General features: G+C 41.8%; 1 protein-coding gene across 1 annotated transcript; it reads left to right on the top strand.

The window, feature by feature from the left end:
• Nucleotides 1-216: 216 nt before the first annotated feature.
• Nucleotides 217-27,684, top strand: STAT1 (signal transducer and activator of transcription 1). The gene is made up of 24 exons (XM_050899466.1): nt 217-263; nt 2,268-2,396; nt 3,038-3,182; nt 4,466-4,564; nt 6,472-6,567; nt 7,310-7,388; nt 8,518-8,609; nt 9,238-9,389; nt 9,665-9,823; nt 11,195-11,287; nt 11,731-11,790; nt 13,020-13,049; nt 13,140-13,233; nt 14,148-14,189; nt 15,277-15,360; nt 15,863-15,961; nt 16,465-16,600; nt 18,470-18,525; nt 19,625-19,719; nt 22,052-22,191; nt 23,543-23,728; nt 24,370-24,445; nt 24,914-25,016; nt 25,600-27,684. Exons 2-24 carry the CDS (start codon nt 2,269-2,271, stop codon nt 25,621-25,623), a joined length of 2,268 nt encoding a protein of 755 aa, XP_050755423.1. The 5' UTR covers nt 217-263; nt 2,268; the 3' UTR covers nt 25,624-27,684.

Here is a 27,684-nt window from a genome sequence, read left to right as displayed (position 1 = left end):
GGAGCTGCCCCTCGGGGCGGCGGAGCAGCGGAGGGGGGAGAGCGCCGCGGCGGGAACACCCCGCGTCCCTTACGCGGAGGAGGAGGAAAAAAAGGGCCGTGGGCGGGGCAGCCCGGCGCCGCCGCGCGCCCATTGGCCGAGACCGCGGGGGGGCTGGGCTCTGATTGGTCCCGCGGCCAGTCCCCCGCTCCGCGGCCCTGCGGGTATTTCTCGGTGGAAGCGAGAGCCGCGGCGCGGAGCCGGAGCGCAGCCTCGTGCCACGAGTAAGTGCGGGCGGCGCGGGTGGGCGAGCGAGCGGGGGCTAACGGTCGCCAACGGCTGCGGCGAGGGTGGGCCGGGGCTGCGGGGGAGCGCTGTCCGGCCCGTCGAGCCGCGGTGGCGGGGGGTGGAGGCGTGCGAGGTCGCAGGCGGCAGGGACGGCTGTCCCCCCGCCCTTTGCTCCCGAGCTGCCATCGCGTGGTTCGGCGGCGGTCACCCGGGAAGTCGGGAGTGACATGAAGAATGGCATGGTTAGGAGGCGGCGGGGTTAAATGTAGTTAGAGGGCAGCCGGGAACGAGTCCGAGCTTAGCTGTGGAGGCCGCCCTCGAGCACGGGTGTTACCGAGGCACACAGACCCGCACGGCTGCGAATAAGGCCCCTTTTCTCCAGGGGTGCGTGTGGGCTGCGATCCTATTGCTCTTATCCAGGGGAAGGCAGAACAACAAAATGGGTTTTTCCATCCTGCACCACTTCACTTGTCAGTTTGTCAATGGCAAGCTCAGCCCTGTGTCCCAGTATTGGTCTCTCTAATGCCTTCCCCAAAAAACTCCAAAAAAAGGTGCTGACTTCCCACTTTTCCAGTGTTTCCCTGCTTGCATCCCCAAGGATTGCATTTGCTGCACTATCATATTGCTCTGTAACCAGCTCTTTGAATGGTTCTCTGCCACCACTCCCAAGTCCTTTCCCAGTCTAGTTGCTTTAAGACACAGGAATATTGGAGTACATCTTCATTTAAGCACTAGGGAAAAAAAAGAATGGACTAACTCCATGCATTGAGACAAATTCTTCCAGCTTTCCTCACCAGTGTGATGTTTAACTGTTTGCCTTGGTGCCACTACAGCATACTCAATGCTATGTTACTTGTAATCTGAATCCCAGGCACATAAAAATACTTCAAAGCCCTCGCTTTAAACATAGTAGCATTTTTAACTCTCATTCGCTCCTCCTGCATAGCTTAGGGAACTGGCATACAAACACTAATGAATTTGGCACGAAGCCTTGTATAAGGTAGTCCTTCACCCCAATGCTGCCCTGTTCCTTGGATAGGTCCTGTCACACTTTTTTAAAAGTTACAGATGCGAGTGGACTTGCATCTCACCACCCACGTTCTCAGCCTGGACTGTTCCCTGGACATATCTTTACATGCCATTTCCGCTACAAGATGCTAACCTGCATCCCAGTGAGGAGATGGTAACTGATCTGCAGCCGGACACCATACATCGGAACGTACAACCACTCTGTCCTAGAACTGTTATTGTACAGCACGGCTTCTCTCAGTCATATTAGTTCATTTTAAGTAAGCTGTGTCTGCTGCAGAGATTACTTAATTTAGGCTGAAAATTTGATCATGGGAACTAAAGCATATAGTAGAAAAAAACCCCAGCTCTCCAATACTTCTCCATTTAAAGTGACTTGAGACCTAGACCATTTTCAGAGCAGGTAAGTGAGGACACAAATAGCCCCTGAAAGTGGGCCCCTAGAGGTTTCTTTGATTTTCCACTCACGCTTTTCCCACCTTGTGGTGATGGGGAGTACATCTGCACCAACAAAAGGTGAAACTCCACATACCTGTACTCTGCAGGATCGAGATCCTGTATCAAACACACAGGTCCTCATTCCTGTATTCCTACTAAGCAAGAGAGCAGTAACACTACCAGCACCCTAAATGCTGTGAAAAGGGGTTTAAAGGGAAAAAAAAAAAAGGCAAGTTTTCATAGGGAAGGGTGATATAGCTATGAGTTATTTTTCATGCAGTAGCACACTGTCTTAATTTGCAATTTTAAATTTTTTTTAATTAAAACAAGTACAGAAGTATTCAGTTGTAATGATTAGCTTTCTAAAATTGTTACAGCTAAAAATAAAATGTTTCCGTTTGCTAGAAATACTTTTCCTTCCTACTCCTCCGATTTTGCCATTTTTCATGAAAACTTTCAATGAGTTACTTTTCACCACTTCAGTGCAAATACTACTTAAACATTTACACTGATTTTTTTTTTGCCCTCCTCAGGATGACTCAGTGGTATCAGCTACAGCAACTTGATTCAAAGTTTTTGGAGCAAGTTCACCAGCTATACGATGACAGCTTTCCTATGGAAATCAGACAGTACCTGGCACAGTGGCTGGAAAACCAGGATTGGTAAGCTTAGAAATTGGCCTTCAGGTTGCGTCATAAGCAATTTTCTCAGACATGCAGTTACAGGGAACAGAAAAGCACTGGGGAAGCAAGCTGCTAGGTGAACCTTTACTGGTAGGACACTTCAGTAGCTGTGTGGATGCTATAACCTGCATTCCTGCCTCTCTTCAGGGCTTTCTAGAGGGGCCTGACACCTAGACTAACAAGTGTACTATCTCATATTTCCCTTGGTTGGTCTGTAACAAAAGCGGCTGTTTTAAGACCGATCGGTTACTACCTTGGCAGCTCAGTCTCTCGCTGTTCGCAGACTTTGAACTTTTGCCAAGATTTCTGTGGAGTGTCTTCTTTTAGAAGAGTGGTACAATGTGCACATGCATCAGGTTCACTTTTTGCTTGTTGATGTGCATGAAATGAGTAAATGAAGTTGCACAGAATGTGGCAAGAACAATACAGAGAAAAACAACATTTCTGTATCAAGGAAAGTAAAGTCAGAGTTGAGAGAATGAAACTGGCTTATGTTTGAAGGTAATTCTTACCGCTTGCATATACTACAACTGGAGTTGGGGATTAAAAATAAAGTACTCCTGTATGCTTTAATGCTGTATTGAAAGTATTTAACACAAGCATGCCTTAAATTATTCTAGGGAACATGCAGCCAACAACGTATCTTTTGCTACGGTGTTATTCCATGACCTGCTGTCACAGCTCGATGATCAATTTAGTAGATTCTTGATAGAAAACAACTTTTTACTGCAACACAACATAAGGAAAAGCAAACGTAATCTTCAGGTATGCCTGGGGTATATGCCTATACATTTGCTTGAATTGCTTCAGTAGCGCAATTGGATGCCTCTAAGCAAACTACCCTGCGATGAAGGATTTTCACAGAGAATGTGTGAGAATCCTAATTTAGAAGTCAGAATTCAAGTGTGGCTCCATTTTTGGTTTAGTTGGCTACAGTTAGAAAGTTACAGTTTCGTTACCAGTACAGTTACATTTTCTGAGAACTCTAGAAAAAAAGAAAGTTGCAGTTTGTAAGGTGGTTACCATATGTATTTGTAGTGCTTACTGGAATGTAGTTTCACTTACCCCACCCCTTCCCCAGCTGGTGTCCTAATAAGCTTCTGATGCAGAAGAAACACAGGAAGAAATCCTTCCCATGTAACTGCAGAACTACAGTTAATAGCAAAGGACTTGTCATTAGACAGCACTTCTGTGCATCGTATTGTACTGACAAAGAAAAGGGCCAAAGCAATTAGTAGTAAGTGGCAGTGCAGAACATATCCTTAGTGGACTTAATTACTTTCGTTAGTCCTCCCCTCCTCCCTGTAGGGCTCTATGCCAGAGGATCTTCCATAGAGTCACCTTCTCCACAGCCTATTTCCCACACACCTGGCTTCTCCTCACCACAAGTCGGTGACTAGGGGACTGTTTCCTGAGAAGAGAACATGACCAGGCTGTATTTAGCTGATAGTAAGGACAGATCAGCAATGAAAGATCAGTCAAGAAGGCTGGAACAGCTCAGTGGCCCCTCCCGGGGCAGCACCATCCTGGGCAGAGCAGGGTAGTACTCAATCGAGAGCATGTTTCAACTTTATATGCATGTAAAACAATAAGGTTGAATTTGTATCCAGCCTTGACTGTGTGTTCATAAGTGACAGCTAACATATCTCCTTTGCATCACTGAGCAAGAGCTGTACCTGTCAAATAGAACAACTGCCCTTCAAAACCAGCAGCTATACTTCAAAGGTGTGGGAGGGTGGCTCTCGAGAGAAGATGAGCTCTCTCTAGGACTGTACAGTAGTATCTCACTTCTCCCAGTAACGTCTCTGACCCTTTCCTGTTGTTTTGTGCCGATTCTCATCTCTTCGTACACTAATGAACTAAAATAGAAACTCATTCTTGGAGATGGTTGCAGCTGTCACACTCCCTTGTAGTCTTGGAGCATGCCATGACCAATGCGTGCCCCAAGGCTCACACACAGTCACCTGCTAATCTTTTTGCCACTCTGTTGACTGAAGGACAAGAAATTATGGGTATGAACTTTAACAGTATACTGTCTCTAATGCCAGGATAACTTCCAAGAAGACCCAATACACATGGCAATGATCATCTACAACTGTCTGAAAGAAGAGAGGAAAATACTGAACAGTGCCCAGTTGTCAAATCAGGTAACAGTCTTGGAATGTCTACTGCAGTTGTATCTACCCTTTCCTATTATTTGGGACGGAGGGAGTGGGAGAAGACTGAAAGAGGAAACAGGCTGCCCTCTCTCTGTTTCTTAAAGACAGAAGAATGAACACTGATATGTACCATCTGGACAGCGTGGCTTGTTTGTGCTACATGAAGCATTTGGAGGGGAAATTGCCAGGAAGTAATTTTTATTCCTTGAGCGATGTAAAAGCTACACTGTTTTTTTTTTTTTTAATGCTTCTGTAGTATAGCCTGATGTCCTCATCAGATTTTACTACAATTTAGTGATTAGTGCTTGCCTTATTTCTCCAGCAAGATTTTAGCTTTTTTCTTCTGCATTTTACTCCTGAATTTACTCTGTATTAAGCAGCTGAGCCTTAGTGCTTCTCTGGACTGTCTCTCTGTGAAAGTGATGCATCATTCTCCTTCCCAGTTATCTCCAAGTATTTCTTTCTATTTTTGGTTTTTAAGTGAAGCTCATTTCTTTCCTCTGAACCGTAGGTAAAGCCATATCCTTCCTCATCTGTTCTCTGACTTTTTATCTTTTTGTTTTTTCCTTTGCAAGGAGAACTGTTTTGCAATAAAAAAAATTCTGCAGTTGGGAAAGGCATGCAAACTATATAGCTAGATGTAATCCACTTATGTAGTAATAAAGTGATGACTGACCAAGCACGTTAAGTTCTGACACTGACGCACTTCCCTTTAGGCCAAGTTTTTGAATGCGTGTTGGTAGAGTGGAAAGAGCACTCAGGCATAGGCTTTCAACAAGGGGCCTAATGCAACTGTGTCCAAAACAGCTCCTCTAAAAATGTGACTGACAGAGCCCTTGTAGCTGCAGCACAGCTGTTCAGTTTCTGTTCTGGCACATGACAAAGCACTCACAACTGCCTTTCCAGCATGCAATATATTTGGGTCATCAAAAAGGGAAATAAGTCCTCCTATACTTACTGTTGGCACCAGGTACAACACCATGCCCTACCTGTGCTTTCTGGTAAATGTTCTCATTTCCCAAAGCTGAGAAGATAGAACGCAGAGCAAGCACAATTACAAGCAGCATGAAAACCAAAGGAGAATCCCAAATGTTAGAGTATGCTCAGATTGCCTTAATAGTCTGACTTAAATCTGTGATGGGGGACCTTTAGCAGTTTACCGAAATAAATACTTTAGATGACCTTAGCTTAAGTTGAAGTGTTAATCAGAGCAACAATGCATTCCTGACTGTCCCACATTGGAGGAACAGCAAGTTTCTAACACCAATAGTACTGTTAATGTGTGGAATGAAAAATCCTGTCTTTCAGATTACTGCAGCTCTCCCTGAGTTATGTCATGCAATAAACTTCCCGAATGATATTGAGGTCAGCTTTCAAAGAAACTCTACAGAGATCTAAAATGTGCTTGAATGCCCTGTAGGAAAGAAACTGCATACCAAGTTACCCCATTTGCCTGTAGACAGACCTGTCTTGTTCTTGCTCTTAGCCTGTTTCTCCCCATATCCTGTATGGATGAATCTAATACTTGATGTAGATGTCATCCAGCCTTCAGGATTGTTTTCTTGAAATACATTTAGGAGATACATGAAGGTAAGCAAACAAAATAATGGATTTGTGCAGAGAGAAAGCAGAATGTTAATAGCTTTCTAGTGCTATGATGAAAAGAATGCAGCATCACCACAAAACAAGCATTTTTTAATCCTCCCTTGTTTCTTGCAAGTTCACCTGAACTTGATTTTGTATTATAAAACCTTAGTATGATTTATCAGAGCAAGTCATGCTTCATCAGGTTGTTTGTCAACAAAAGCCACTAACTTACATTAATGAAAAAAAGTATTTGCTGTCATGGGTCACTCTGGTTTGACTTCTGTTGTTGTTCTGCTTGATTCCCTCAGATGGAAGTGGGGAGCATACAGAACACTGTGATTGGGATGCTGGACAAACAGAAGGAACTTGATGCAAAAGTTAAGGCTGTAAAAAACAGTGTTATAGTAAGTATAGTATAACTATTTAAAGTAGTGTTTGTTGATTCACAGATGTTGAAAAACTTTCAGTACATAAGACTTTCTAAAATGACAGATAAAAATACAGTAATGGTTTGGTTTTCAAGTCTATAACCAGTGATTGTCTGAAAGTGGAAAGTAATTATTTGTCAGTAGCACCATAATACAGATTGAGATTTCATTGGTTTATAGCAAGATCAAGTTTCTTGTGCCTAAGTTTTAGCAACGTTTTACCCTTCTGAAATACTAGCAACTGAGGAAAAACTCTGAAGAAATCATATACTGACCAATTTGTTGTTAACTAGAAAACAGATTTTCATTTAGCATATAGATGTTTATTGTCTTAACAAATACTGTCATGACAGAAAGCTTTTCTCCAAGCAATACCTAAGAATTTGGAAGTTTGTTTAAAATGCCATGTGCTGTTCCAAGTTTTTCCACTGTAGCCTAGGTTCTCCTAAACTCTGTGAACTTGTATGGCTAGGCAATGAGGACTTTTCCGTATTTTATAATTAACAGATTTTAGTTAGCTGAGAAGAGGGAGGGAGAGTGAATAGAAGGTGATTAAGTTTAGGGATATTTCCTGTTAGGGTGTTCAGGAAAAAGCATTGCTACAAAACTGGACTTCATCTCTGTAAAGGGCTGGTACCAGGCAGTTCCTAATCAGAAGTAGTCTTGCATTACATGAAACCATTGAGTAATTGTGGCCACCTTCATTTGTGCTTTATAGGATGTGGAGCAAGACATCAAGACATTAGAGGATATGCAAGATGAATATGACTTTAAATGTAAAACCTTGCAGAACAGAGGTGAGTAATTTATCAAGGACATACCCTATTGCATATAGTTGTAAGAGTAAACTCTGCTGTCTTACGTCAGAAAACTAAACGATACGCAGCCAAACTTACTGGTAATGTCTCTCCTTCATTAATTCTGCTTTGATAATGTCTCTCCTTCATTAATTCTGCTTCACGCCGAAACCTAAATTCCTGAAAAATGCATTGTCTGCATCTGTCTGTTCTTACAAGAGAGCCTCTTTGTTAACGCAGCATTCCTTTGTCCTTTACGTCCCTTTGCAACTAGAAATAGCAAACCCTATAGACTCTGTGACCATTAAACCATACGCCTAAATAGTTAAGTTTAGACTTCTCTTTGCCATCTTGTATTTCACAAATGCCTTCCTGCTTCAAGTTTTGTAGGTTCTTGTATACTGAGGGAAGCACATGCAGCTGTAGTCTACACTGGTTTCTTATATAGATCTGTGTCTCTTTTTGACTACTTTGTTCTAGAAAAGGCTTCAGTTTGCAACACAAATTGGCAGTTGACTGTCCCTCAGAAGAGGGACATGTTCAGAAGATACTAAGGGGAGCATTGAGCCACGATCTTGCTCTTTGTACTTGGGGGCAGGTAGTGGTTCTGTGAGGCAGACAGGAACTTCTAACTTAAGGTCAGTAGGCAGCAGAGGTAGTAGCTAGGGCGACTACGTAGGATCTGTCAGCCTGGGCTACCCTCAGGAGGCTGTAAACATCCTCCCTTGAAATAACAGTTAACTTCTGTTGCCAGGTTAAGTAATATGAATGATTCATGTCTGAAGTCAGCATGAGAACAAATTGCTCAGTGTGTATCTTTACACAATATAATCATTATTTTAAATCAGGTTCTTGCTCTAAAAAGCAAGCAAACTCGCATCTCAATTACTTCACTGGGATAGTGGCTTTTCCTTGCATTAGTGCTTTAAGCATAGACTCTGTCCTTTCAGAAGGGGGAAAGGAGGAATGAAAAAAAAAATCTAGGAGACAGTAAATATTTCCTCCCTTAAGCTTTAAAGATGTACTTCACTTGATAGCCAGGCAGGTCCCCTCCTCCCTCCACTGTTAACCCAACCCATACTTCAGCACTCCTTCAGCTTCACCCTCACAATTTGGACTTATTTTACAGAGCACGAGTCCAATGGTGTGTCACAGGAGGAATATAAGAAAGAACAGATGAATCTCAAGAAGATGTTTTTATCACTTGACCTCAAGAGAAAGGTAGCGCTCCAGTTTTCTTTCAGAAGGCAACAGCACTTCATTTTGAACACATTTTCATTGGATTGACATATCAAATTATATAAAAGAAAATTTTTGTACTACTTTCAGTTGAACTAAGATTTCATTCTTTCCATCCTGACTGAAAATCTAGAATCTCTGTAAGCAATTTTATTTCTCTTCTAGCAACCTTCATCAAACTCTGTCAGGTAAAGCTAAAAGAACAATGAGAGGGAAAAGGCATCATATCAATAGTCATGTTCTTGAGGAAAAAAACTGATTAAAAAATTTGCAGTTATATTAGAGTTAAGTGTGCTCACTGTCATTGCAGTGCTCAAAGCTACAGCAAGCACTGGGTGATCCCAGATATACACTTGGGACATACATGGATGTGAGACACTAGCTCTTCAGAATTCAGCAATACTGAATGTGCTTTGTTTCTCCACTTAATCTAGCAAATACTCCAGCTAAAAAGAAGCAGATGTTTTTAGAAAACATCCTCTGTTGACAGAAACTATTACTTTGAGGTCCTTGCAGAGTTTTGCAAGACAGATAGCATTAACTAAAACAGTACTTAGTTTTCTTGTGTGGAGTATTTTTAATGAACAGGGTAATTTAATATTCTCTATAGGAAGTGGTGAACAAGATAGTACAGCTGCTGAACACCACAGAGCACACACAGAGTGCTCTTATTAATGAGGAGCTGGTGGAGTGGAAACACAGGCAACAGACTGCATGCATTGGTGGCCCACCCAATGCCTGTCTTGACCAGCTACAGAACTGGTAAGTCTCTAGTCAAGGACTGCATTGGACAGGAACTTGAAGTGTGTTATGAAGGAACACCAGATCTGTGAAATATACTGATTATTTATATTATGCATTTTCATTCTGTTACAGTATGACTACATTTCATTGATTTTATTACCTCACCACATTTCCAGTGAGCAAGAAGTGTTCTCTGTGCACTGCCTAATCCTTAGGAACAGTCATCTGGCTGGTGCCTCAGCATTATTACAATACAAAAACACGCTAGAAGTAATAAAATTGTGTAATTGTAGGTTCACCATTGTTGCTGAAAGTCTACAGCAAGTTCGTCAGCAGCTCAAAAAGCTTGAGGAACTGGAACAGAAGTTTACCTATGATCCTGATCCCATCACAAAAAATAAACAAGTTCTGCAGGACCGAACATACAGTCTTTTCAAACAACTCATCCAGAGGTAACAGACAGAAGGGTCTTTTTGCGTTTGCGTGAATAAATGGATGGAAAGCACCTTCCCTTCTGTTCCCTCACTATTTCCTGCACGCTAACTTTGCATTTTCTGAGGTTTTCCTAAGTTTGTCACAAACATTAAACTAAATGACCGTTTTTGAGATTTACTCTATCTAGGGTTTCCACAGGTTTAGGCCCATGGAAAGGGTTTGTGATCAGTCATGATTTAAGTTTGCAGGAGCTATGCTACAATATGCATTCATTACAGAATCAAACTTCTAGTCGGTTAGTCCATTTCTTGCTTTAAGCTTCAGCCCTGCAAAGTTCAAGTAAATGGAGGCAAGACACCATCCGCACCAAGCTATGCCCAAGATAAATACACACTGGATTCTCCAGCCCTTTGTCTCTGGATGCATCCTCTTTGTCTCCAGCATAGGGAGGCCAGCCCTATCTCTGTGCCATCTCTATGATGCAAGTTACTGTAGCTGGTAGTTGCCCCACATCAGATCAGAGTCCCGTTCTGTAAATATACAGTAGACAAAAATTAATGCTGCAGAAGACTTGAATCTAGCAAATAAGAGCAGGGGCTTAGATACAGTAGGTAACACCCTGTTACAGGGGCTAGAACTCAGGTTTCCAGAGTCCCATTCAGATGCTTTGACCACTAATCTTCAAGTGGAAGACTGCTTTTCAATGAAGCGAAGGCAATGAGGAAAAGCTGTAGAAGTCCAGCTGCTGTTTAGTTATCTTGCCTGTGAGTATAGTAGAAAAGTCTCCATGCTGCCTAGGACTTGGTAACAGTAGAAATACTTCAGGATTTATGTCTACACAGCACAGTGCTACACAAACAGTGCCCAAGACGGCAACAGTTTGGGGTGTATCAGAACAGGTTAGCCTCAGGAGTTTGCTTCGTGGCATTAGCTAGCCCTCATCAAATCCCCAGCTAGCTTATCTAGCTCTTGGGCATGTGTTGATACACATGTCAACACAGCGCTGTAACCGTAAGAATTTAGCAAGCGCTGGGAATGGCAAACAAAGCAACACTCCTCACTTGGATTATGCTAGTTACATCACAGTGTTAACATGCTGTTTGATTTCAGGGAGGTTTGAGGTACCACTCTCCCTCCTCAAGCCATCAATGTATTTAGATAAAGCCAACCCTTATGAAATCGCTTTATACTTGCAATATTTCTAGCCCCATTGATACAAATGAAAAAAACAAATGCACAGACCTCTGTATAGATTGAAACTGAATGAATAAAGTGTATAGTACTACTGGTAAATCACCATTCTTTTAAAGTTCACTTTTTATGTAATTTCTCATTCCTTAAAGACAACATTGATAAATTAAAGTGCCTTTAATATGTTCTTTCCATAGCTCTTTCGTGGTAGAGAGGCAGCCTTGCATGCCAACACATCCTCAGAGGCCATTAGTCCTGAAGACAGGAGTACAGTTTACTGTAAAGCTGAGGTATGTTTTCCCCTTCCTCGTTCTTGTTTTGTGGTAAGCCTTCCATGTCATTGGCTTCCTACAGCTGGGAGGATTGCACATCTTACAGTGTAGCCCAAGTGCTAAGGTCAGGAGGAGGAAGGTGCCATGTGGCAGGGGGATATCTTCTAGCAAAATTTAACTTGCATTCGGCTTTTACCCTTTACCAGAAGTGTGGGGGGGTATTGAGCGTATAAGAAACACAACTAAACAGCAGAAGACACATGCAGACCACTTTGTCATGCAAAAGAATAACTCATTTGCCCATCTAGTTTCCTCTCTAAATGCCATCTTGTATGGAGTGAGCGTGGAGCCTGTATGTGGCCCTGAGTTGTGCAGCTTAAATATATCTGTGATAAGCAATGTGATACGAAGAGAACCTGTCTTTTCAATTGCAGTAATTTAAAAAAAATTTCTCTTTCCAGATTGCTGGTGAAATTGCAGGAATTGAACTACAACTTGAAAGTGAAAGTTTTATTTGATAAGTACGTTGCATTTTTCTCATCCCTGTGCACATTAATGGTAAGCAGCCCCCATGTTCAGAAATCGGAAAGGCAGTCTATTTTAAGTGTTGAGCTGGCCAGGAGTAGGCTGGTTCTCCATGGCAGCAGGTACATCCTCCCTTTTTCTTACCCATGCCCTTGCCCTAAATCTCTCTCTGCCATTAGAGTCGTGTCACGAAGTACAGCCAGCCTCAGCTTCTTGCCACCAGCTCTACTCAGGTGTGCCGAGGAGAACTCACTTCTGCTAAATTAGTCTAGGTACAGAGCAGCACTTGGGCAGCACATGCACTGCAAAACCACTTCTCTGTTGTGGATGTTTCACTTGGGCTAGCACTAGATGAAAGCATAGAATTGAACTCCACTGTTTCCAGTCACATAATTCAGTCGTGTCTTTAAAATATCTTACTTTTTGGGTAGCCTCTAGTAAGGAATCTAGCTATCCTAAAGCTGTCTTTGAAATTAGGGGTATAAACAGTGTACCTTTAGCATATGACATGTTCTCAATTAGTGAAAAACTTACAGCAATCTAAACAGACTACTACCGATCTTTTGTAAGCAAGTTCAGCTTTTTATAAGCAATACAGTTCAGATGAATTTAGCACTTACTTTAAGGGCAGGGAAAGAAAGGTAACAGGCTCTCCAAAATAACAACAGTGACTCTGCTTTTAAGAAAGCAGGTGGATTTTTGTTTTCCCATTCAAGTCTTTAGACAGCATTTTGTTTACTTGAAACAGCTCTGGGGTCCAGAAACTTGCATGGAATGGGGAAAAGGAAAAGAAATTCTTATGTGCGTGTGGGAGCTGAGGCTTTGAGAAGTGCACAAGATATAATGCAACTCAGTAAAATCCCAAGTGGCAGGAAAACCAATTCAAGTGATGCAGCAATTTATTCAACGAGTTGTATAGCAGATTTAGAATGACAGTACTATATAATTTCTTTCTCAGAGCAAGAGTTAAAACCTATGTAGTAAAAGAAATTACTTTCTTTGATTATAAAGCCCTCATAGCAAAATTTAAGGCTCAGTAAAAGACAGCCTGTGTAGCACAATATTTATTTTGACTGCTTGAACCAATTACCTCCTCTTTTGCACAAAAGATTTCACAGAAGCATTTTACCAGTTCTCAGTCAGCTCTGTCAGCTACTAAAACACGCAGGTTTTCTCTTGTCTGTGGCAGAATCTTTAAAAGATTGTCTTTTTTTTTTTTTGACAGAGATGTAAGCGAGAAGAACTCGGTCAAAGGGTACGTGGCATCACAATTTTGTATATTAATGTTGGGTTCTTTCAATGAATTTGAGATTCTTAACTCTTTTCTCTCTCTCTCTTTGTGAAGGTTCAGGAAATTTAATATTTTGGGAACAAACACAAAAGTAATGAACATGGAAGAATCTACTAATGGAAGTCTAGCAGCAGAATTCAGGCACTTGGTAGACGATTTTTTTTTTTCTTTTATTGACACATCCATTTAATTGTGTGGGTAGAGGGTGTGGTAGGAAAGACAAATTGCTTTTGTCATTGAAGTAATTGTTTACTTTTGTATAAGAGGAACTGTGATCATCTCTCCCTTTTTCTTTGTTCTTCCCTTTTTGAAATCTTTGGCCTGTTTCAATTGAAATGCTATTGCTTTTGTCACTGAAATAGGGCCAGAAATGCAAACGAGTATTTACTGCCACACAGCTTATGTTGCAATGAGTTCTTTGGAGGAAGAAGAAAAAGAAGCCTAGAAATGCTGTTTTGGGCCTTTCAGAGGAAGGCCCATAGGTAGGAAAGCTTGGAGTAGTTTAAAGAGCTTTGAGTCTGGAAGATGAAAGTTGTCTAGGAGTGGGCAGCTACAAGAAATTCAGTGCCTTCAGCAGACTATACAACACTTTTGATCTGCAGATTGTGAGATAAATCAGATTGGTTCCATCATTACAACAGGAAAGGACAAATGCAAGTCCTGAACCAGTGAACGTGGAAGTCTCCCTTGCTCCCTTTGTTGTCCAGAACAGACAGTGTCTGGAGTTTATTGTCCAATTCAGAAGGGTACTTTGATAAATCAGTATTTCACCTGATCCTTCCTGATTTCACACTGCTTCTGTTCTTAGAAGGTGTCTTACATAAAGGCATTACATCATAACGGTGCAATATCTATTTTCACAGATGAATAGTTTATAAAAAAGTAGTAGTTACCTACAGTTTAATCCTTTGGCTTCCACAGCTTAGAACCAAATAGAATCAGACACTAGTGCAGCAAGTTTGCATACAGTTGAGCAACTAGAGCATGCAAACATTTCCATCCTCTACCACTTTTGTTTGTGGCTGAGGTAAATGAGTGACAGGTTTTTTTGTTCATTTGCAGCAACTGAAAGAACAGAAAAATGCAGGAAGCAGAACAAATGAGGTAAGCAGCACTAACCTTGTTTGTAAAGCTTTTGCATAATACTAAAAAGGCATTCAGGCATTTAAGACAAAGCTCTGCCCAGCCCCATGAAGAAACACACAGGATGACAGATCAATAGGAGGGGAGTTCAGTGTTTCTAGGAAATGATCTGTGCAGAAGGTGTCTACAAGTGAGGAGAACTGCCAGAATGGTGTCCCTCTGGACTCTCTCTCACTGGTATCTAGCTTTAACAGGACTTTCTGGCAAGGACAGATTTTTCTATAGCTTCTACGTAGGAGCCAAAAATAAAAAAAAACCAACCAACTGCCATTCTAACAGGCAGTTTTAGGAAGTTAGCATTGTCACTTGACTTTGACCTGTGTCATGGTTTAACCCCAGCCAGCAACTAAGCACCACGCAGCCACTTCCCCCTCCCACTGGGATGGGGAGGAGGATCGGGGCGGGGGGGAAGAAAAGAAGTAAAACTCGTGGGTTGAGAGAAGAACGGTTTAATAAGTAAAATAAAATATAATATTAACTAAGAATAAATAAATATAATACTAATGAAAAGGAATATAACAAAGAGAAATAAAATCCAAGAAAAGCCAAGTGATGTACAATGCAATTGCTCACCACCTGTGACCGATGCCAGAGCAGCGATCTGCCCCTCCCAGCCAACTCCCCCCCCCATTTATACACTGGGCATGACATCCTATGGTATGGAATACCCCTTTGGCTAGTTCAGGTCAGCTGCCCTGGCTCTGCTCCCTCCCAGCTTCTTGTGCACCTGCTTGCTGGCAGAGCATGGGAAACTGAAAATCCTTAAGACAAGCGCTACTTAGCAACAACTAAAACCTCAGAGTGTTATCAACATTATTCTCACACTAAATCCAAAAATCCAGCACTGTACCAGCTACTAAGAAGAGAGTTAACTCTGTCCCAGCTGAAACCAAGACAACCTGTAAACTGGTTCTGAGGTCTAGAGCAAGTAACCTTGGCAGAAAAGGTTTTTCCCCATGATAAATCCCCTTACCTTCCACCCAAGCAATTTTGAGTCCCTGAAAGGTTTTCTTTTGGTTTTGGTTTGTTGTTTTTTTTTTTTTTAAAGGGTCCTCTCATTGTAACAGAAGAACTTCACTCTCTGAGTTTTGAGACGCAGCTGTGCCAGCCTGGCTTGGTAATAGACCTAGAGGTATGTCTTAGATGAAGCAGATGGACTTAAATTCCTGTATGTCACTCATGCTGGATATCAGGCACTTTCAGTTATTTCAAAATATACGAATGACACTTCACAACATCTCTGTATAGACACATACAGTGAGAATGCTGTCAAATCTCTGGGTAAATAAGAGTAGATGTGCTTTGCAAAGTGTCTGATAACCAACCCTGTGCTTTAAGCTCTCTAGGTATCAGTTTCCATTTATTTCAGAAGCAATATGCTATGAACTCTAACCGTTACTATTAGTGCTGTCATAACTGACACTAAATGAAAGTCTTTATCAGACAAGAATCACCTAAGTCTTTCTAGTACTTCATCATACCAACATTCTCTCCCCTACATATAAACTTCAAGTGAAAAAGTTAAGACCATGCAAGGAGGGAATTACAATGGAAATGTGTTTGTGGGTAATTAGAGGAGGACTGCAGCAGCAGTACAGGATAGTCTGACATGTTTCCTTTTGTGTGCCTTTCAGACCACATCCCTTCCCATTGTTGTGATATCAAACGTGAGCCAGCTTCCAAGTGGATGGGCTTCTATCTTGTGGTTCAACATGCTGTCTACTGATCCCAAGGTATTTGCCAAAAAAAAAAATTGTGTCAGAAATACTATGATGTAATTTTCAAGCATTGCATGTATACAAGCAGCTGCTGCTGCATTTTTTCCATGCAGACGACTCTTAACGGCTTTCAGGTGTAGAGAGGCACAGTGACTTACTTCCCTATCCTAAACAGAGCAGTGTCTGAAACCCACATAAGGATAGTACACATTGTATTCAGTATATACAGTACACAGTGAGAAGCCAAATAAACATTCAAGAATTCAAATACAGCGCACTTGAGGAATCTAGGAATTCTGCCCACTGGGAGAAGACATGTCCAAAGCAGAGTCCCAGAGATTGCTTTTCCTGGTTAAGAGTGCCTGTCAGAACAGCAGCCTGCTTTTGCAGAGTTGTCTCAAGCTGACATCCGTTCTTAAATCTGCATTTTGTTTTGGTAATACACTTTCGTAAATTCTAATGGCATTCCAAAATCAATGTTTATTAACTATAGATGGTATTTTTCCCTTCCATTCTAGAACTTGTCCTTCTTTCTGAATCCACCTTATGCAAAGTGGTCTAAACTTTCTGAAGTTCTGAGTTGGCAGTTTTCTTCTGTAACAAAGAGAGGACTTAATGCAGATCAGCTGAGCATGCTGGGAGAGAAGCTACTTGGTATGGCCTGCTTCCATCACAGATAGCCTGTTTCAACTGAAGCTAATTCTACATCTTTTCTGCAATGTATTTTAAGTTTTCATTTCCTCTCACACCTTTTCCCCTCATACAGTATCACTTTATAGCAATGAAGTATTTTCCAGTGTTCAATATGGTAGAGTTTGTAAATGAAGGTTGGGTCATGAAAAAATCTGCAGTTCTAACTTAGGAGTTCTGTGCATTAGGGCAGTGCAGATTGGGGCTACTTCTGCCTTTTGAAGAGCTACTGGAGTAATGCACATGTATAATCAATCTTTGAGGTGGCTGTTTCTTGGCTTTTTTTTTGTGTGTGTGTGTTTTTAAATCTATCTCCATTAATTTTAATTTCATGCGTGCCCCCAACTACAGTGGGGGTTTACTCCATCTGCATAAACACAGTTGCAATATCAAAGTGCAAACACTATGAAACTATTAAAGGATATCAAATTGAACATCTCCCAGACAAGAGTCCTTAGTAAAAGCGTAATCAGCCATGAGTTTCGTTTCCAAACTCCTTGTCAGTTTGCCTGATAGGCAGGGCACTTGACACTGCTACTGAGTCTGCATAGTAGACTCTAGAGAAAAATACTGTTGATTCAGTATATTCCACTAATTTCAGGAAGCATTTATATTTAAAGGGATTTGACATTAGTGGGTCTAGGTGTTAAGTACAGCATTCCAGTCTCTAATTCCCTTCCTCTCAGTACCCCAAGACATAAGATCTGACAAAAAGCTTACTGATTTAATAGATTACTTTTCAGAATTCTGCAAGGAGAGTAATTTTTTTAGTGTAATTAACCATCATGAAGACAAAGTGACCACTGACATATTTGGTCATGGTCACCTTATTGGTCACATATGGTCACCTTGCATTTCAGAACTTGAGATTTTGTCAAGCTCTGGTAACAGTAGGGATGCTATTTAAATATTTCTACAGCTAAAAGTATTTCACTACTGAAAAAAACTCCAGATAGTTGAACACTATTATTCAGGATTCCTTAAGTGCAAGGGGACACAGAATCTAACATGGTACCAGGATACAAGCCACCTGCTGTTTTTGTGATGTGAAAGTTGACAGAATCTTGGTCTCTAACATTAGCAGCATCAGAAACAAGCTCCCTAACCCAACTTATTTTTAGAGAGATGAGGGGGAAAAGAAGCATATTTCTGACTTCATTGAAATCCATAGCATGATCTGTAATGGAAAGAGTGTGGCTCTGAATACAGTCAGGGTCTGCAAAGCTCTAGCTACAGTAGTCACAGCATAGGATTTTCTTTGTGGTTTGGATGTGGTTATGAAACACTGTTAACATAAAAACAAGGCAGGGGAAATGATTGCAACAGGAATTAGATGAGTCTGTGGTTGGGGCAGACCTAGAAGTCAAGAGTTTCTGGGGCAAAAGCCTACAATTCACCAGAATTGAGACAGGAAAGTGTTTAATCTCAGAAAGATATTGTAGGGTCTGCTGAGCTCCTACAGAAAAGCTTATGGGTTGCAGTTCTCTTGTTTTGCTGGAGAAGATATGTGCAAGATTTCAGTCTCCTTCCTGGAAGGATTTTGAACTTGGCAAGGGATAGGTGTAGCACAGCTTAGAAAGTATCAGAATGAATTGGTTGCCATTACACAAGGTCTGTTTAAATACATTTGGTCATTCTGATGCAGTGAACTTCTCCAGAGGGGAACTTCGCAAGCTCTCCCTGCACTAGCCATGCAAATACAGTAGCCTTCCATTTCTTTTCTTAGTCCCGACAGCTCAGAGTTGTAAACACTCAGAACTTGGTGCTATAAGTACTTTCCTTTCAGCCTAAGTAGCTTATAGAACATGACTGAAGTCAATTTATTCTGTTCAGGGCCAACAAGCGGAGGATCTCACGATGGCCTTATTCCTTGGACAAGGTTCTGCAAGGTATGAACACAATTTATAAATTGAGATGGAAGAGGGAGCTTTGTCTTGGTTTGTTGTGGGGTTTGTTCGAGGTTTTTTTTTTTTTTCCCAGGGTGCTTTCTTTTTCAGTAATGTACTCTAATCATTCTAGAGCTTACATGGTTGTGGGAGGTTTTGTTGGTGACATTAAAGTAGCAGCAGCAGGAAAAATGGCTTGTAATAGCAAGGAGTAGATGATTTTGAGATTGCTTCTGAGCCATGTAAACTATATAGAAAAATGCATCTTTCAAACACAGCATCTTATTATTAATGCAGTTGCTATTAATAGAATAATCCTCCATTTTAACTATTAGAGAAAATGTCAAAAAAACCAGCAAGATGAATGATTCTTCTCTGTCATAGTGAAGGACATTTCCCAGCCCAGGGGCAAGTGGATTAGGGATTGGCACAGGGCGGCCAAGAGGGTCAGCATGATGGCAGAAAGCCACATCATGAGATTTCATAGCCCTGGCTGCAGCAAGACAGCAGGACTCTTAGGCCCTAAACTGGTATAGATAAGCAGAAGATGACAGCAGGCAGGAGCAGACTCCAGGGGAAGAGCAAAGCTCTGGTGACCTACAAGCACTCAAGTTCATCTCGTGAGGAATTGAAATCCGAGTCCGAACAGAAAGTGTCTCTAAGCTGTTCTGCTAGCCAGCCTGGTTGAAAGCCCCATGGGATGGTTTGGATGTCCAAGAGCTCCAATAAAGACAGTGTCCAGGCAGGAACCAGAGCCTTTTCTCTGCTCTTAGACCAGTGTCATTGCATGAGAGGTGATGGATCACATGCTTGTGGGTACTGTAGGCTCAGGCAGGCATTTCTCTCACACTGCCTCTTGCCTTAAGATTCAGTACATGTGTCATTCCCAATAGTTTCTGTCCTTCTGGAGTAGAGAAACAGAAAGGTTAAAAAAAAAATCATACGAGAAGGGTGGGAAAGAAGAAAGAGGGGAGAAAAATGCAAGAACAAGTAGATGCTGGCAGGATCAAGAGCTTGCTTCCTCTCTGCTTAACAAAACTCATGTTTCATTATCCCTGTTCTCCCCCCTCCCACCCCTGACTTTCCATATTCTGAATTTCAGGAAAATATAAATGATAAAAATTTCCCCTTTTGGCTGTGGATTGAGGGAATCCTGGAGCTTATTAAGAAACACCTCCTGTGTCTCTGGAATGATGGGTAAGACCTGAGTGAAGTTAACAAAGACATGGTCATTGCCTCAGACCTCTCATTTAGGCTAGCAGTTGCATCCTCAGGTTGTGAGGTTGTTTGTGCAGATACTTTGGATCAAATAAAGTGGAACTTGCAACCAGAAAAATCCGAGACAAATGAATTCTAGTAGCAAGGAAGCCTCTAATGAGGCAACTGCTTAAAGCAAAAGTGTCAGATGACCAAGCTGTCCCATTTAAGTCACAGAGCAGGGCTTTGAATGTTAGATATTTTTTTTGCCTCTGCTCCTGCTGTAAGTAGGTTCTTTCCACACCCTAGAACAGAGCCTTTTGTGTTTGACAGGGAAGACTGAAGTACAACAAAGTATAAGTCATAAAGTGATCATCCATCTTAAAAAAAACCACCAAACCAACCAACCTACCCACAAGCAAACATTATTGTGAGCCTCCTGTAGGTGGCAGCAGCCAGACTCTGAACTTCTGTATCTGCAATATGAGCCCAGAAAGTAGTCTTACTGATTTTAATGGAGTATTAAGTAGTAAGAATCTGCCAGATGAAAAACCAGTTCCTTTTGCCCTTTAATACTGATTTAGTAAACTTTTGATTCTGGTATTGCCGATTTCAGGAGTAATTGGTGCCAGAAACAGGTTTAACCAAGGTCAGAATCCTGCATTTTAGGTTTAGCCATATTATGAAACCCTGTCACTAGCACACTCACAGTGGAGCATTCTAGTATCCCACAAGTTTGCAGGATCTACAACAGCAGGATTGCTCTTGTCTTGCTACATTCAGCAGCAGGCTTCAAGTTATTACCCCCTAGCTCCAGATGAGTTTGGTCAAAGCCCTTTATAGTACAAGCCTTGTTTCACTGCCTAAAACCTACACATTCCTAAGCTAAGTGGACTCCAGTGTAGTAGGAACTTTTGCCACCATTATTGAAAGCAGAGTTGCAGTTCTGTCCTATTTGGTGTTCTGCCTCAGTATGGCTGTGTGCCTACAGGATTGGTTTTGCATGTGGCTTTGATAGTATACAGTCTTGAATAGCATTACTCATTGCTGTCATAACTGAGAGCAATCCCCTGTTTAGGGTTTAACAGAAAGAAGAGGTGCAAGTTAAATCCTGAATGTAATCAAAACCAGAGATTTAGTACTATTAGTTTTTCCTCTCTCAGCTAGCTTTGCTGGATAGTCACAGATCTTTGTTTCCTAGAAATGCAAAAAGGGAAACAGAAGGGAAAACTCTTGCCAGCTGCAAAGATACTTGAGTGGGAAAGACAAATCTATAGTATTCATTAGGATAGAGACTCCCTTCATATACAAAAGAATAAGTATTACAGCCTCAAGAACATTTGCCTTTCCTCATCCTTGAAGGATAGGAAGGCAAAAGACTATTATACACAGGATATTTACTACCGAACGCATTTGTTACCTAAAGCATGCCATTTAAAAAAAAAAAAAACAAACCAAAACCACAAAACCCCATAAAACAGGACAGCTTACAGCATCTGAAATTCTAAGCTAAATCATGATTATTTAGTAGTTTTTGTGCAAAAAGCACTTTCCCTAACTTAATGCACAGAAGGACAGTAGTAGTACTCAAAACTTCATTATTAATAGAGTATTTTGAGGAATAAGAGGCAGTGCAAAGAAACTCTGACCTTTTTAAGAAAGCAGTTGGGGTTTGACCAGGGTTATGCCCTAGTGCTGGCTTGTACAACTCCCTCCCCACTACCTGTTCAGACCAGTCCATTTCTTATAATTACCACATTGGCCTCGTTGCCCACACAATGACATTTGCTGAGCATAGTGAATTTGGGGGGTTGAAGTCACACAAGCTTAACAGCTCATCTAGAAAATGTGCACAAGGAATAAAACAAACCCCACACCTGTATGAATGCAATCTGGTAGCTAGCAAACTTTGTTTCATCAGCCAAAGAGGAGAAACAACTGTTCTTTAACATACTTTTGAAGTTAAAACTGCTAGCTGGGATCTGACCATATTACACACGTACAACTTTACTTCTGCTTCCACAGCCCAGCTTTGACAGCAAAGGACAATCTCTTTTATTCCAAGCTCAGAAAAGTGTTTGTATAAGCCACCAGGCCAAAGGAAGAGTGCTGAGGGAAGCTGTGGTGATTCATGGCTTCCACAGGGCAGCTCCAACCTGTCAGTCCTACTGCTAGCTTTCCAGCTGCTCACAAGACAAAGCATTCTGTGAGGCTTTTACAAGTACTTCAGCTCTTTTACGTGACAAAAGCTTTTTAGTTTTCCTAGCTAGCCCAGCACTGCTTAGATTTTGTATCGAGGAGTAAACTCAACTTTTTCTTTTCAACATTACAGCTGCATCATGGGTTTCATCAGCAAAGAGAAAGAACGTGCTTTACTGAAAGACCAGAGTCCAGGAACATTTTTACTAAGATTCAGTGAAAGCAGCAGAGAGGGAGCAATCACATTTACTTGGGTAGAAGGATCTCAAAATGGTAAGTCAGTAACACAGAACATCTTTGTCTTCAAAATACAAGCTTACATCAGAACAAGAAGTTTTTATGCTCTCTTTCACACTGAGAACCAATACAATATACCACCCTAGCAGTCCCCACCCTTACAAGCAACAGGCCACAAGCAATAGCAGACACATACCTTACTTGGTGTAGCTCATAAGCCACACAGTGGATTGTTGAAGGTTTCAGCTAGGACTAGTAACACTTCCCAGGTACTGCTTCTGGCCTGAAAGTTTCTTGAGGACAAACTGCCTAGGCTGTCTCCCCTGCCTTCTTAGGCTCCCTCCTAGCAAGACACCTTTAGTACATACACACCTGCATCTCCCTCCAAACCCATATCATCTTCCCCATCGAAGATTTCTTTCCCAGGAAAAGTTCACTACAGCCACATTCAGCCCTCTGTATTATTGTTCTCTCCCACTACTTCACCTTGTGTGCAACACTCCTTTCTCAAACAGCTTGCTTTAACTCATAGTCCAATGCATTTGTTCCTTCCTTCCCACATTCTCCCTAGGTAAACCACATATTCACTTACTTCATTTTTCCAAGCAGTTCTCCTTCCTCCCATTTCCAGAAGAAGGGCTGATGAAGAGCTTGCTGCTTCAGTTAGCTGGACTACTCTGTTATCCTCTTTCAAGGAAGCCTAGAGACTTAAAAGCTGCAAAAAGACACAATCTCCCCTGTGTCCAATCAGGGTTCTTCCCTTATCATACTACTTAGATCAGCCCCACCGGCCAGGATGGTGCAGCTGTTGACACTTCACTTGGATGAGCCCAAGACCTACAACAGCTGGAAGAGAAACTGCTGAATGTACTTGAATGACTTCTTTCCCTTTGCCGCCTTCACAGCTGAGACATCCAAAAATTAAGCAAAGAAGGGTGATAGTATTTGGAGCATTCAGGGAGGCTTTATCTGTCTGTCTCTATGATTCGTAAGAGCTCCAGGTGGTGTATTAGGACCAAACTTCCTAATAGGCAATGGAGTTTGAATGACATCATTTGGAAGAAAGTTGAAAAGGTAGCACAACTTAAATTAGTTAATGAAATATTGCAGTTAATTTCCACGGACAGGTCACCCCAGTCATTCTGAATACAAAATACACCAAGAGCCATCACTATATGCTATCCCCCTGTATGCCTTCCTACCCCACAAAACAATTGTGTTCCCTTTGACAGTCATTAAATATTTACCTGCAGCACAGTAGGTGTCATCCAGGTAAGCCTTTTGCTCACGTGGCCTCTGAATTTGTGGAAGTGGCTGCAGCTTTTCTGGACAGTTTTAGAAAAAACTTTGAGACCGCCTTTATAGTCACTGCTTCTCTCATCTGCAGAGCCCCAGTTCCATTCGGTGGAACCATACACCAAGAAGGAGCTCTCTGCTGTCACTTTCCCTGATATCATTCGCAACTACAAAGTGATGGCAGCTGAAAACATTCCTGAAAATCCACTGAGATTTCTGTACCCAGATATACCCAAAGACAATGCCTTTGGCAAATACTACTCCAGGCCTAAGGAGGGTAAGTGCTATAAATGGCTCATACAGTGTGTGATGTTTGTTCTTGCGGTACTTGGGCACTGTATAATTCCTGTAGCAAAGAAAGAAAGGGTAGCAGTTGGACTGAATGTCTTGGCAGCCTATCCCATGCTTGAGTGCTGCTCAGCTGAAAAGTGAGAACAGGCACCTAAGCTCTAATAGGTTAAGAAAAGGTCTGTTTTTAAAGAGGCACAACATGAGAGCTAGTCAGATCAAAAACTGAAAACATAATTGTCGCTGGCCCTCTAATTCAGCTTTCACGTGAGCCTGTGAGGTATTTGGGATGTGGGTTCCTACTAACAGCTGGAACCATGACTCATATTTGACTGTTACACAGGACTGATGTGTAAAAGCCTGGCTGTGTGGGCCTAGCAGGATGTATTGATACAGCTACATCAAACTTCAGGGGCGGTTTTGTTCCCTGTTTTCTGTAGGGGAAAAGCAAAAAGGAAAATCTGACTAAAAAATGGAATAAATTAACCATAGTGCTGTCAAATGCATGAGAGAGAGAGACTTGCACATTATCTGGGTCACAGGCTTTATTTTTGGTACAGTAAAGATGGCAATGTGAAGTAAATGTGCTAAAAAAAAAAACAAGCTTTTTTTTTTTTTTCCTCCTTGAAGCACCAGAGCCTATGGATTTGGATGGTCCCAAGGGAAATGGTTACATCAAGACTGAGTTAATCTCTGTATCTGAAGTGTAAGTTTCCACAGAAATGCTGGATTTCCAGGAACTGATAATAACTTTTTAGCTGTAGTTCATGTCTCTTCACAGTATTTAAGGTGTAGGTGCCCCTTATCAAATCTTTCCTCTCTTTCTCTTTGAGGATCTGATTGCACCACATTCATGCAGTGCTGTGTTTGAAACACCATTTTTAGGTAAAAACCCTAGAAACTTGCAGGTAGTTGTACTGGCAAATAATTTCTTGAAAAGCAAGTTCTTCAAGACTTGTTAGACTTGTTTGATTAGAATGTAGATCTCTGAGTAGTCCCAGTTTTCATTTAAAGCCATGCTGGCTTTGTAAAGCATGGTGTATCGCTCAGAGGCTAGGTCTTCTTCACAAGGGACCTCATTAGTGGCCCTTCTGGACTCCGAGCCAGACATGGTAGTCCAGCTGTGCCTCACTTCTTTAGTGAAGGTTTGTCCCTGCTCTTCTCTTTCTATCAGCCACCCTTCCAGGCTCCAGTCTCCAGAAAATCTGCTCCCCATGTCTCCTGAAGAATTTGATGAGGTGTCTCGGATGGTGGGCCCAGCAGAGATTGATACTGTGGTATGTATCATAAAACAGCCTTTTGAGGGAGGGTTGAGCTGGAACTTGCTTTTTTCCTTTTTTTCCCCTTCAGACATATATCAGACACTTAAGTGAACACTTCAGAACGCCTCTCTTGAAATGCGTAGGGAAAGCTGGGAATCCAGAGTTAGACTGGGATTGCTATCAATTGTTCTTTCCACTTGTTTGTGGGGATAGGGCTGAAGACCAGGAGAGCGAAGCTTCCCGGGTGTATCTTGCAGGGGGAGGGAAGACAGGAAAGGAGGAAGGAATAACGCTGTCGTCCTTCCTGTGGGGTCTGGGTGGGGAGGGAAGCTAGAGCAGGTACGCAGCTTGGCAGTGTTGCCCTGGCAATGCTGGCGAGGTACTGCCTTTTAACAGAGCATTGTCATCCTTTCGGGGTGTACTTCAGAAAAAAAATTCCAAATTAAAACATGGCTTTTTTTCCCTATGCTAGTTTGATCCCAAGATGTGAATCTGGTGCTATTTGGGGAGGACCTGGTTGTGCTCTGTGGTTAGCAAAGGCTAAAGTATTAGGGCTTTACTTGGCTTGTTTAATTGACATTTACTTTTCTTGTTGCAGATGTGTTCAGCATATTCAACTTAAAGGTTGAGCTTTTTACTGCATCATTAACACAGCTGATAGCTTATGCATCCTGCTGCGCAGTCAATGACTTGGTGACACGCTTCACTCCAATTCTTTGGTTTCTCAACCTGAAGGTCCAGTAGCAATTTTTAACTAATGGGAATATAAACAGCAGTCTGAGTAGCCTCCTTACATGCACTTTTTTTGTTTAGAAGTTGTTAAAGAATTTCCACTTGGTAAGATACCGCGCCAGAGTGGAAGAAGAGAGGAGGATAGGAATGAGAAGTCCTTAGCAAGAGTGATGGAGAAACCTGCGGTTTTTTGTTTAAGGGAATTAGTTAAATTTAACATTTAAAACAGTTGTACATAGAAGGCTTTGAAGGAAAGCTAGTTCTTTTGCAGAGGTTCTGTTCAGAAAGCTTGCACCTTCTGCGTAACTAATTCTGAAGAACTTTCATAGCTTTGAATTTTCATCTGCATCACAGAAAGGAGAAGAGAAACACTCTACAGGTATATGCAACACTGAATCCATGCGCTGCTGAAGTTTGTCCTGGTTTTATCTTTTCTAAGGGCATGGCATACTGAGAGAACCTAAGCCAAAAATGTCACCTCCATTTCATTTTTGCTTGTTTCTTAAGGCAAGGTCTTCTTGTGTAGGATATCTAGCACAATCTTTCTCATAAAGAGCACTTTTTAGGATACCACCTTAAAGCTGCATGGGCACATGCTGAGCTTGCAACTCAACATGTACAATCCATACTAAAGCTTCTACAGACTGCAGTCATGCTGTCTAGCAGCAGTATTGGACAAAACGAGAACATACTCTTACAGAGTGCAAAAGGGGTTGGAATATGTTTTTACTCACTGTGCTTAATCTACCAAGGTGAGGATCTGGTCACTCATGTCTTTTACAATAATACGTGCCCCATTTAGGTTATAACAGGTGGAATGGAACTTAATTTTCTCATGCACTATGAACCAGGGCATTTATTTAATTGTTGATTTGAATAGCTAGAAGATGCTACAGGCTTTGATAGTGAAGTGTTTTTGCAATTAGGGTAAGGCACAGGAAAGTGAAGAAGGTAAATTTATACCGAGTAATGGCTGCAGGATATGCAGTCTTTGGTACTTAAAGGATGAAGTTGTGCTTCTACCAGAGGAGGAACAGGTTTGTTTCTCAGCATGTTTGAAGAGTTAAGAGGCAAAGTTCTCTTAAGCAGCTGGTCTCTTGGCATGTACGACTCTTGGCCCCCCATGACTAAGGGCCTGTATTAGTCCAGACTGCTAACTGGCATGCAGCTGGGCAGAGGGACTGCACAACACTCATGCTGGATCCCTCAGGTACAGGACCTGGGCAACCGGCTCTAGGTGGCCCTGCTTGAGCAGAGGGGTTGGACAAGACGACCTCCAGAGGTCCCTCCAACCTCAACCCGTCTGTGACTCTGTGACACAGTTGCTGCTGCAGCTTCTCAACCCACTGCTATCTATTCCCAGTGCCTGGGAGGGCCGCAGTGGCCAGTGTGACTCACAGGGATTGCACAGCTACTTCTCTACCATTCAGAAATGCTAGATCGATCAGCTGCTGCTTAGAAAATAAATGACTGGTTCAATTTAGTGTGTTGTGCCCAGGAAGACTGATATGCCCCCTGCAAAAGCTCAAGAGAAAGAAAGTTTAAAGGACCTAGAGCACACAACGTATGTCTTTAAATGGAAAACATTGCTAAACTGACTTATTGTTGGTGCCCTGGGTTACTGAGGTTAACAGCGCTACAGAGTATCACACGTGGTGACTTAATGCTTTTGTCTTGTTGTAACTAGCTGAATGTCAGTCTTTATTGGAATACAAAAATCAAGTACTTGTTTCTTGAGCTACACCTTGTACTTGTGTTCTGTATGCAGCAGTTTGTTTTCATTACTTCTATACTTCAATTGTATTGACCGGGGTGAAATTTTCTTGTGAGATTTAAAGCAATGGCCTTATTCATGGCTTTGTCTTTACACAGCCAGTAGTTCTAAAAGCAGTGGTTTTTTCCCCGATGGAATATTCTTTTGCCATTTTAAATAAATGGAACTGTCAGTTGA

This window comes from Gymnogyps californianus, chromosome 7, assembly GCF_018139145.2.
Source record: "Gymnogyps californianus isolate 813 chromosome 7, ASM1813914v2, whole genome shotgun sequence".
In the NCBI taxonomy this organism is placed as follows: domain Eukaryota; kingdom Metazoa; phylum Chordata; class Aves; order Accipitriformes; family Cathartidae; genus Gymnogyps; species Gymnogyps californianus.
The sequence above is the reverse complement of the archived record's forward strand: the minus strand, read 5'-3'. Positions and strand labels throughout refer to the sequence as shown.

Excerpts from the sequence above, each read along its gene's own strand:
- STAT1 (XM_050899466.1), top strand. The coding sequence starts at position 2,269 with ATGACTCAGTGGTATCAGCTACAGCAACTTGATTCAAAGTTTTTGGAG. Across the intron at positions 14,190-15,276 it reads CAGGAAGCAGAACAAATGAG|GGTCCTCTCATTGTAACAGA; the intron begins GTAAGCAGCACT and ends TTTTTTTTAAAG. Across the intron at positions 24,446-24,913 it reads TTAATCTCTGTATCTGAAGT|CCACCCTTCCAGGCTCCAGT; the intron begins GTAAGTTTCCAC and ends TCTTTCTATCAG.